The sequence below is a fragment of the Thermobia domestica genome, chromosome 12 (assembly GCF_964235325.1).
Source record: "Thermobia domestica chromosome 12, izTheDome1.hap1.1, whole genome shotgun sequence".
Classification (NCBI taxonomy): Eukaryota; Metazoa; Arthropoda; class Insecta; order Zygentoma; family Lepismatidae; genus Thermobia; species Thermobia domestica.
The window spans coordinates 210,156,801-210,169,575 of NC_137465.1; the positions used below are offsets into that span (position 1 = coordinate 210,156,801).

The window sequence follows — 12,775 nt, forward strand, 5'->3', positions numbered from 1 at the left end:
GTACACTTGGATCGAGAACATTATAACCACTTTCAAAAATATTGTCCTGAATGTATCTGACACAGGAGGGAATCACTGTGAGGTTAAGAGGTGCTACAGTCCCTGTTTTCTCTATCCAGTATAAGCTCCACACTTTCACAAATAACAATTTTTCTGAATGAAGAATGTAGAACCATTTAAGGAAATACAAAACTTTACACTTAATGTGAACATCAACTAAATTCAATCCTCCATTAGATTTGGGTTGTGTTATTACATACATAGGAGTTTTAAAGATGGACCCTTTCCACACAAACCAATAGAGTGCAGTCTGAATTTGCCTACTACAACGTAATGGCAAGGGCAAGAGTTAGGCAACGAACCAAATTTTCGCAGCTAAATATGTATTAGAAATCCAAACTCTTTCCTCTAAACAGAAATTACGATCTTTCCATTTATGGCACGTAACTTTGATGTTTTGAATAATCACATTCCAGTTGTAAGTAATCATTTCATGTACAGACCTACAAACCCAGATTCCTAAGATCTTGAGATTGTCAACTTGGGAGATTGGTATATTGTGTTCATTATTCCAGTTTCCAAAGTTAAGTAATTTTGTTTTCTCCATATTAAGTTGTGCACCACTATATTTTGCAAAGGCATGAATAGTGGCAATGACACTATCCAACTCAATTGTATCTTTAACAAGGACAGTTAAATCGTCTGCGTAGGAAAAAAGTTTAAATTGTAAATCCGCGAATTGTATACCGGATATGTTTACTTCAAGTGTATAAAGCAAAGGCATCATATATATATTAAAAAGGATCATGGATAATGGACATCCTTGTCTCACTGATCGTTTAACAGCAAAGGATGGAGTAAAATATCCATTAACCTGCACTTTGGATCTCGATATAGTATATAATGCTTTGACTTGTTGTATGACTTCCATTCGAAACCCAATATTACTCGTCACGTGATATAAATAGTCACGATTTACTAAATCAAAAGCACCTTGAAAATCTATTGATAATATTCCATGTGATTTTTTGCTGGTAAAATTCTGCTATTAGACCGTCTAACCCTGGCGTCTTGTTTCTTTTAAGATTTTTAATAACTTCCCATATTTCTTTCTCTGTATACAATTCCATTAACATATCATTAGCTGCAGGTGTAATTTGTATCGCATCAGAAATGTCTACAAGATTAGTTAGATCTGTTGTAAATTCTTTGTCAAATAAATTTTTGAAATGTTCATATATACATAAGGAAATGTCAGCCTGTGATGATAGTACATTGCCGGAATCAGTTTCCAGTTGGGGGGGGGGGGCGCGGTGGCTCAGTGGTAGAGCGTTCACCTCTGGTGCTTGGGGTCCCGGGTTCGATCCCAGCCCCCGCCAAGTGAACTTTGTGGTGGACAAACACCGTGCTCGTGGGTTTTCTCGGGGTTCTCCCGTTTCCTCCCACTTTCTTCATTCCACCGTTTCACTCATCTCTCATCATCACCGTCTCCTTTAGCCTAACCGGCATAACCGTGGGACGTAAAACTTAAAGATTTCATTTCATTTCATTTTTCAGTTTCCAGTTGGGTAATCAATTGTTTCTGTCTTCTTACACGGTGTTTAATCAACTGGTATAATGTTAACTTTTCGTCAGGTAAAATATCAGTATTTCGACATGAAGTTCTAAAATTTGCTATTTTCTTACATTGTAGCTGTAATATTTTACGTTTGAAATATTTCCCATCCCTGTAGGAAATCTCAGGATTATCGTGAGAAAGTTTGGTTGTTTCTGCTAAACATTTCATATAATAATCCATAGTATATTTATCTGTATTTTGTATTTCCCTAGCATATTGTACCACTGAGCCCATACTTGTGCAAGACTCTTGCGGAAGAGTATTGGTCTTGGTCTTGCATGCAAGACCAAGACTCTGGCGCTCATCACTAGTTTGGGGGTCTCTGTGCACCCCCCTCGAACACTTAAGGGTTAAACTAGTGCAACCTAAACATGCTTTATGAATGTAGTATTTAAATAGGAGGTTAGGTTAGTAAATTTAACTACCATCATCATGAAATATCTTTCCAACAAGAAGTATTTATTTTAAATAATATAGTAATGGCAAATTTTGCCGCCCCATGCAAATGCACGTGTTGCGCATTTGGTAAAGCCGGCCCTGGTTGCAATCACTGTAATTAGATTACCATTTCTCAGATTACCTTAAGTTTAGAGACATAAAATTTGGTATTTAGACTTTTCATTTTAAGCATGTGTTCTGTAATTATTATTAGGACTAGCAAGTGTTCCATATGTTACTGCGGCAATATTATGTTCTTCCTTCTGCATCTTTACAGAAATCAGCTGAACTCGTAGTCTTGCAATCGTATCAATGGGTTTTCTCGGGGTGCTCCCGTTTCCTTCCACTTTTTCATTCCATAAATTCTCCCATCATCATTCACTTGTTTTAATCATCGTCTCCCTTAGAGCATAATGATAGGACGTTAAACTGAAAGATTTCATTTCATTTTTCTTCTAGCATTGGGCCTTCCCCTTCCAAACTCTCGACCCCACGCAACAAAAATTTCTGGGTACGTGCCTGATGGTCACTCACCAATAAAACAATATAATTCAGCTTGGCGATAAAATTTTGATTAAAATTTTCAGTTTCAATGTTGATGCGTATAGAGAAAAAACATGAAATATTGCAAGGAATATTTTTAAATAGTAAATCTACGTTCCAACAATATCCCTCGCTTTATGTCGCCATTCAAACCGGAAGTAACAGATATCCCCTTCCGCTTTCAATATTGAATTCGTATAATTCGGAAGTCTACTGTACGTAGTTTCACACCGTAAAACAACTGACTTGTTTTGTGATTTTACTCCATTTCCGTCGTGTGGACAATGGTTTTTACATATGAATGCTTTAATAAGATTATTATTATTATTATTATTATTATTATTATTATTATTATTATTATTATTATTATTATTATTATTATTATTATTATTATTATTATTATTTATTAAAGAAGGAAATACATTATTACTCTGAACTTCCGATTTTACAACTTCATTCAAGAGACAGTGGAAGTCGATAACGTTGTAATATAATAAAATTTAAAAATGAAATAAAATGAAATCTTTGAGTTTTACGTCCCACGGTTATGCCGGTTAGGCTAAAGGAGACGCTGATGATGAGTAATGAATGAAATGGTGGAATGAAGAAAGTGGGAGGAAACGGGAGAACCCCGAGAAAACCCACGCACACGATGTTTGTCCACCACAAAATTCACATGGCCGTGGCTGGGATCGAACCCGGGACCCCTAGCACCAGAGGTGAACGCTCTACCACTGAGCCACCGCATAATAAAATTTTAATATGATAGTAATTCACAATAAGATACAATTTAAAAAGATAGAAATAAAAAAGAAGACAAAAATAACGAGTATTTGGTGATAGTTATTTAAGTAGAAATCGATACCCTCCAGATTTTCCACATTTGGTATTTTATTTAATAAAGAAAATTGGTTACTCCGAAATTCCCATATGGTATAGGTACTGAAGACTGAAAAAGGGTCCGCGGTGGCTAAGTGGAAGAGCGTCCACCTCTGGTGCATGAGGTCCTTGGCTCAATCGCAGCTCGCGCCAAGTGGATTTTGTGATGAACAAATACAGTTTGCATGGGTTTTCTTCGGGTTCTCACGTTTTTTTTCTACTTTCTTTTATTCCACTATTTCATTCATTTCTCATTATCACCGTCTCTTTAGCCTAGCCGGATAACAGTGGGACATTAAACTTTGGAACATACTATATATATATACAGATAGATAGATATATAGATATATAGTTATATATATATATATAGATAGATAGATAGATATAGATATAGATATATATATATATAGATAGATAGATATAGATATAGATATATAGATATAGATAGATAGATAGATAGATAGATAGATAGATAGATAGATAGATAGATAGATAGATAGATAGAGAGAGAGAGAGAGAGAGAGAGAGAGAGAGCAAATGAATAGGTAGATAGATAGATATTACTTTCTTAGAAAACATATTACACAAGGTAGACATAATTAAATCTTCTACTAGATACCACAAGTGACAAATAGGTACCTACGGAGCATCCTAATGCAAAGTCGTGTGACGAAATTAGGTAGCACTGCGAATACTTTGGAAACGAATTATCCAAGATAGGTGGTTGTAAAACGTATTGGAAAGAGGTTTAATCCAGCAATGGATCGACAATTGTTGATAATAGTATATATGTCTTTCAAATATAAATAACACTCACCACTACAATAATCCTACTTTGATGCCAGTTCTCATTCTTGATATCTGACCATTTGAGATTAAGAAATAAACGCTTATACCTTGTTGTGAGAGATCATATGTTTATCCCTGTAGCTGTAAGAATTTCTAAAGAAAAAGATAGTTAAACTAAAATTTACTGTTCCTGGATATATCTGGGTAAAATTCACTGTTATGTTTAGGTATAACAAATCGTTTTGCGAACTCGAAATATTTTACAGACCTGCTCTAGCAAACCGGTGCGAACAGGCTGATTAGCACCACTGACATTAGGTTTTCATTTTTATAATTTAAGTTATGCCTTATACAACATATTCATTTCAAAACTATTTTACTTTTCTTTCTTTCTTTTTTCTTCTCTCTTTTTTTTAAATAATGGGATTGATTTTGTATCCCTCATTTTTTGAGCCATTCTATTATAAGTTTAAGTGATATTATGAGGCGTAGGCCTATGCGTACTATAACATTATTTATACCATAAACCATTGAATTAACGTTGTCTATTTCAATTTCATTCTTTTTGCTCTTATAATTATGGATATATTTCTTATTTATTAGAAGTAAATTACTATGTATATTACGTACATTATACACATACATACAAGAATGAATTTTTATTAGTAAATCAAATAACAGTAGTATATTTGATCCCATAAGCAAACTATTTCTTAGATAGTTAGTATACATAGCTCTTATGACTTTCTTTTGTAATATTAAGAGTGATTGTATTTTTAATTTGACTTTGTGTTATTTGCGTTGTACAGCATTCTTTTTACTTTCGAGCAGGGAAAAGAGAAAACAAAATGTGATGATCGTTTGGAAAAAATCGAATTCCGAGTTTTCAACGGATTTACACATTTCATGGCCGTTACGTATAGAAAAAGTGATTTTTCGACTTTGTCCGTCTCGTCGTTCTGATGTTTATTGACCTAGAGGCAGCGGCGCAAATCTGTCTTCAACAGTGAGGGGTGAGGGACAAGTAAGACTTTTTTTTTTTTTTTTAAGCGATGCTCAAAATATTTGTGAAGTTGAAAAACAATCCTATGGAGGATCAGGGAACAGAGTTGTCTTCAACATTTGGAGGCGGGCAAATTGGAGGTTTATTCTGGAGGACATCAATTTCATCTCACTTTCCTTTATGGCAATCGGACACAAATCATCACATTTTTTCCCCAAAAGAAAAAACATTTCAAATCGGATTATTGGGGGGAACAGTGCCCCCAGTTCCAAGATTGGAGGGGACATGTCCTCCTCATCCCCCCGGGATTTGCGCCAGTACCTAGAAGCCATGTTGTTCAAGTATCTCAACCAAATTTTAAACTTAAGGGGCCTTACGCAGAGTCGTCCTGACCCATGATTAGTGTCATACTAAAGAGTTCCCTGCAGTAGTCAAACCTTTAGTATGACGCTAATCATACGTCAAAATGACTCTGCATAAGGCGGAAGGTTTTTATCTGGTCCCCCAGGGAAATTTTTCGAGTTTTCTTCCTACTCCTAAAAATAAGTGTATTTTACTTAACGGTAAAAATTAAAAATTGTGATTTTCTCAAAAACGGCTTTAATGATTTTTCAAAAGAAAATATACTTTATCATGTAGTATAAGCATTTTCTCTGGGAAAGGTCGAAAAGGGTAGTTTATTCTTGGAGCGAGTTGTTTTCGGATGGTTTTCTCAAAAAACAACTTATGTCGTCTTGTTCATATTCCATAAATAAATATTTCGTTAATAATGTGATAGAATGACATAACTCATTTGTTCTGAAAAGATATACGAGGGTTCTTTTTATTCTCCGGGGGTAAGTTCTTTTCGAGCGATTTTCCCAAAAAACGACCCAGCTGATTTTCTTCATATTTCTTAAATAAATATTTCATTAATAACCTAACAATATAGTACAACCCATTTGTGTTGAAAAAATTAGGAGGGGTAATTTATTATGGGTGAGTTGTTTTCGGAATTTCTCAAAAACAACTTTGACGATTTTGTTCATATGTCATAAATAAATATTTTATTAATAACTTTATAATATTGTGTAAATTTATTCTTTACGAACAATCACAAGGGATAATTTACTCTTGGGAATGAAGGGGCCGCAGTGGCTCAGTGGTAGAGCGTTCACCTCTGATGCATGGTTCACCCAGCTCGCGCCAAGTGAACTTTGTGGTGGACAAACACCGTGTTCGTGGGTTTTCTTAAGGTTCTCCCATTTCCTCCCACTTTCTTCATTCCACCATTTCATTCATTTCTCATTATCACCGTCACCTGTAGCCTAGCTGGTATAATCGTGGGACGTAAAACTGAATATCCATGCATTGGAAAGAGTTTCTTTCCAGACTAGTTTCTGAAAAAAACGACTTGGGCGATTTTGACCATATTCCATTATTATTCTTATAATGTAGCGCAAACCACTTCTTTGAGAATTCTGCAAGTGGTATTATACTCTTGGGATGAGTTTCTTTAACACCCTTTCCTCCCCTTAATATGGCATTAAAAAAATCTAAATATTCTATGGGCTCTTCCAGACTACGTTCTCTTCAATGCAGTTAACTTTGAAGTATACTGAGGTAACGATATGAATTTGTATACCTTACAAACATACATACGTTCATTTCTATATGTAAGGTAGACTATATCAAAAATATCTATCTATCTATCTATCTATCTATCTATCTATCTATCTATCTATCTATCTATCTATATATATATATATATATATATATATATATACAGTGAAACCTGTCTATGTTGGCCACCATCGGTTCCATCGAAAAGTGGCCAACTTAGACAGGTGGCCAACTTACAGAAAATAAGTGTGATTTGTGTATTTTTAGAATAGGATATCTAGTATTACTTGATTGTAAAATTTTAATAAGCAGTGCACGACAGCTACTTATAAATAACGTATATAGAGTAATCATAAAAATATACAGTACTAGAAAATATTACTATAGTATGCAAGAGCGCCGATTTCTCTGTCAATTTGGGGGGGGGGCATTCAGATGCAGAAGGTATATATATGAATATTTTAAGACAAATTGCACTCAAATTATACCAAATATTGTACACTTATAAATAAAATAGGGGCCACATAAGCTTTGGGGGGCCCGGACCCCCTCGGTACCCCCAGGATCGGCGCTCTTGATAGTATGTTTAATATATATGCATACCTTTCTCTTCCTGAAAACTAGTCTGGTACATTGGATTATTCGGATTGAAAAAAAAAAAAAACAATAACACAAACAACCATGAAATAGAAGTGTATGTGCGCAGTTTATTGAAATTGATATTATAGCACACTGAGTTATTCAGATTGAAAACAAGAGAAGCTAAGTTATAAATTGAGAAATTCATATGCAATTTATATGACTTCTTTTCAGTTGTCACTGAATGGTGGTTCATTCTAGACGTATTTGCTTTATTCTTTTTGGCAGATATGCACATTCTAATATTGTAGTTAACTACCTCTTAAGTGTTTCCCTCGGAGCAAAAGATGTTTTGGGAAAATCTTGAGGGAATTTATATCTTAAAACCTCCGCTACCTTTTGACATGCAGTCAGGTGCCAATAAATGGCAATTGAGCTTTAACTTTGAGATTTTCCGAAATTACTAAAGGTTCCCACTGATGAAAGGAACCGATATAGCTAATGGTTTTACCAAAACAGACAGGGTAACAGGGTAAACAAATACGTACAACCATTTCCTGAATTCCTGTACGTGCTTTTTCTTATTCACATCTTCCTTCACCACCCTTTTATGAGGATAGTGTTCTTGTCATTGACCTCCAAGAACAAATCGTGCGAATCTATGCTTCTTTGTCCAGTCACAAATACAGAACATCGGCCTCTCATATGGGAATTCGACAGAGTTAAGAAAAATAACAAAACTGTATTTTTCGTGGCCAAGATACGCAGGTAAATTTATCATTATCATCATAGGGTAAACATTGCTTCAGTGTGGCCAACTTCCAAGATAGACAGGTGGCCAACTTGTAGAGTAGTAAGTAACGAATGTCTTATGGGAAAATGCAGGTTCAAGACGAACTAGGCCAAGATAAGCAGGTGGCCAAGTTGACAGGTTTCACTGTATATATATATATATAATATATATATATATATATATATATATATATATATATATATATATATATATATATATATATATATATATTGCAAGGTGAAACCCCAACCATGTTCGCCCTATAATAACATCAGCGGTAGCGGAATTATACTGTAATGTCAAGTGGGACAGTTGCAAAGAAAATGTAGATATCTTGATTGCTCATGGCTACTTTTATCTCGTTAGAAATATGTGGACGACGTAACTTGTTATCTCTTAAGGAACTTCCTCATATTGCAGAATGAAAAAAAAAAGACTGTACAAATGTTCTACTTTCATAGTTGAGGTTATTTCATTATCGACTAATAGCAACATTAAAAGCGTGAAAGTATTAAAATATTTATTTCAAGAAATTAAATGTAGGTGAAAAACTTTGGGGAACTTTGGGAGCAAAATAAATTTTATTACGCCTAAAAATCTGACATCGATGTGCCTAATATTTTGATACATGTTTTTCTATTCATTCACTGTACACTTTTCCATGCAACTTTTTGCTAGTTCGTATGAAATTTAGCACTTTGATCATAATTGAACAGGTAAATTTAAGATAAGTTCTATTAGATGGCATGGTTTGTCTGGCGTAGAGATTAAAGTTTGTTATTAATATTATTTCTATGAAGAATTATCATGAGATATATCGAGACATATTATTTATATGGAAAGAAGCAATTCTAATTATTTAAAATTTATTTCAATGTAAGACAATTCAATGAAGGTTCTGAGCAGAGACATCTAGCGACTGGTATATAAGACCAATATCAGGCCGCAGGAAGCTCACGTGACTTCACGTGATTAGTTCAGTGAGAGCAGACAACATGTCGTTGACGGCGAAGCAGGCTCGAACTGAACATAAATTGGCTGTTGCACGGGATTATATCCTACAGCCACGATTAAGTAAGTACAGATATATATTATTATTTTAATTAGGTGTTATAATACCATACACAAAGAAACAAGAAATGTATATTAACCATTTGTGGGGGGTGGGTCTATCTGAAGTACAGGGGCTGAAATGAACTCTGGTATTTGTATTTTTCTGCTGTTTCCTCACTTGCTTGAAATGAAGTGAAAGCTCACTGGATTTGCAATTTAATAATTCCGTAACTTAATTACGGGATATTCTGTTATAATTTCTGAAATAATGCAAGTAAAATTAGTATAATAGTAATTATAGGGAGGCAATGTATCCAGAACGGTTAAGTTCACAAATTTCTAAGATCTATATTGCCGATACAATCATTTTACTTGAGTGAAAGGTTAACTAAATGTGGTTTCGTAAGCACATGGGAAGGTAGCCAGAACGAAAAACCATAAGTATGGTGCTAAGAAACTGAAAATCAGTGAGATTATATTTTTTCCCCCAGTAAAGTAGTGCAAACTATATTTTACTATGTGGAGTTGTTAAATTTCCTTCAATAACTTCTTACATTGGAAAGAAATTGTACATTGAAATGCAATCAATTATTTATTACATAATAATTGAATATAATGGCTGTTTTATCACGTGAGTGAAAGAAAATTGGAGGTTACGATCCATGTACTTGAAATAGAGCGGGATCCGTATTATTTGCTGAAGAATATTCCACGGTTATGTTTACAGTACAAGGGGTGATCCTATGGGGAAGGATTGTTTTTAGGTTAATAATTATTTACAAGCAGGAACAAGACAATTTGGTGAGTTTCCGAGTTGGTTAGTAAAAAGTGTTGTGATCTGGCATACGAAATTATCGAGATGGAATTCTTTTATCTTTGAAAGGTCTGGGCAATACGTCTTTCAGTACTCATTTGTTTGAATGTTTCAAATTATCGGGGGGAGGGGGGTTCTTAGAATTTAGATACATTGCCTGTTCGTGTGTATACATTGCTTGAAAATTGTTTTTCGAACTACTGTAGGATATTGGTTCGTGTATGATCAATTAGGGCATTACTCGAGCAGACGGCTCTACCAAATTTTCACAAATTTATTGCATTTTCCGATTTCTTCTTGCAGAGCATGCACTAAATGAAGAGCTAATGCATAAACCACAAACCAAGTTGTGCTAGGTGGTCACTAAAAGCACGAATGCTATCTAACCGAGTCAGTGCAGGAGCGCAGCAGGGGGGCCCGAGCGGAGCAAGGGGGTGCGTCCGTAGGAAGCAGGCGCGTCAGCGACGGGGAGCATATGCATAAACAAGGACAGTGGAGAAATACATAAAATATCCCCAATAATTTTCAAAAACACTTAAATAATCCTAATAACTCTTACTTTCAAAATGGCTTCACGGCAAATTTTTACTTTGACTCCAACTGTGACTTCTGTTAAGAATTATACTATAAGTACAAGGGCCACAATGTTACTATACGATGTTAAGAATTATACTATAAGTACAAGGGCCACAATGTTACTATACGAAGTTAAGAATTATACTATAAGTACAAGGACCACAATGTTACTATACGAAGTTAAGAATTATACTATAAGTACAAGGACCACAATGTTACTAAACCTATAAGAATCGATTAAAGTCACAGTTGGAGTCAAAGTAAAGACTTGCCTGGCTTCACTAGTTTCCAGGGTACAAATATCCCGCTGCGAGGAGAAATTCGTATTTTAAATTTTTACTCCCCCCCCCCCCCACACACACAAACTTCGCATAGTTGATTTTACCTTTCAACATACCATGACGCTGAAAAGAAAAAAAATATATATATATATATAGTGACGCTCTTTATCGCGCAATTCTTTGTAATAAAATCATATGTTTGCATTATATCCATCTCAAATGTCCATTGCTAACACAGACAGAGCCTTTCCGCTGTTTATTTCCACCTTTTTCGCATTCTTGCATTCTTCCGCTTCTGTAAATAGTTACACTTAGAATATGTTCACTCCCATTGAAAATGTGTTTCAGTATATCTAATGACAGAAATTACTTATATTCACACTCTACTTCTTTTACGAAAAGTGGGTTATAGTTAAGGAGCCGTACTTCCCATTTAGGGAAGGACGAGAAACGCCATACTTTCAGGAATTATTCATTGCCTATCTAGGATGTTAAAAAGTAGGTAATAGACTGAGTTCTTGCCCTTGTACTTAGGGTGTTTAGGTAGTGCAACAGTAAGATGTATCCTCGTGCACGGGAGATGAGAAGTAGCTGTTCTTAACTATTACCCTATTTTGTTTGTTAAAGCATTTAATTTATTGACGACATTTGTTAGATAATTCATTGACGTGAGTATAATTTCGTCAACTCCTTCGATGATTCGATTTCGTTGGAACCACTTCTTTAGCGTAGTATTGAATGTTTTTCTTCATACAAATAATTGTAGCCTGTTACCTCCTGTGTCATTGTTGAGTGGTCCCGGGGTTCATTTCTGGTGAGTGTTCACATATTCTTTAGGGTACACCAGCAATTGGGAAGATCCTTATATGAATATGTAGCGGTATTCTGATCCAGCCTAGAAAATCGGATGTGATGGTATTAATATTTAATGAATTGACTGTGGATCTCAATATGAACGTGCACCGTTTGGCCTGTAATGTCCTTTTTGGGCTGCAAGACTACCTCGACTATTGCCTGTTAAAATTGTGATAAGTTCTTGCTTTTCTCGTAATTGCGGAATTGACGAGAAGGAAAGTTGCAGGTCAAGTTTTGCTTTGTAGACGTAATGCAAATCGTTTGGCCACATCAAGCAAAATAATTGTTGAAAAATTTTAAAATTCTTTCAACAATTCTCTTCTTACTGTTCTCTAAAAGATTTGCACTGGGAGACATATTACTCCGCTTAACATAGATAAGATTCAAAGGAGTCGCCATAAGTAATTGGGAAATTACAATTCTTTTACGATTTGCGTATATATACGACATCCGTATGTATGGCATAAATATGACAGTGCAAAAAACACAAACCAAGCTGTGCTAGGTGGCCAGTAAAGAGCACGAATGCTGTCTAATCGTGACAGGGCAGGGCGAAGCTGGTGAGCCCGCGCGGGGTTGCGTGTGAACTCCGAATGAAGCAGGCGCGTCATCAATGGTTGGTCTACACATAAGCGAGGTAGTGAAAATGTGTGTTTTTTTGGCAATGATATGAGTTTCAATATTACCTTGGATATATACCACATCTGGAAAATCACTGTCAGTGACTCAGAAAACTATGCATTCGGTTAGTTTTTCTTGACGCTCCCACTTTGACCTTCATACCAATCAGGGCTTATCTTGGACTTAAGCAGCATCAAATATGTCGCTGTTCATTTTGCGACCCCGAAACCTATGAATTCTACACTATCTTTCGTATTCTATTACTTTTACATGTCACCCTTTCTAGGAATAGTTTGTTTTTTAAGACCTCCTCCGCCCAGTATATTTTTCT

The 12,775-nt window shown here is 35.3% G+C and overlaps 1 protein-coding gene across 1 annotated transcript in view; it reads left to right on the forward strand.

Moving 5' to 3' along the window:
- Nucleotides 1–9,161: 9,161 nt before the first annotated feature.
- LOC145667011 (V-type proton ATPase subunit B) overlaps nt 9,162–12,775 on the forward strand; it is a 39,719-nt gene continuing 36,105 nt past the window's right edge. Inside the window, exon 1 of the mRNA XM_081734693.1 lies at nt 9,162–9,318. Coding sequence (XP_081590819.1) covers nt 9,240–9,318 — 79 coding nt within the window. The 5' untranslated portion in view covers nt 9,162–9,239. The remainder of the gene's footprint in view (nt 9,319–12,775) is intronic.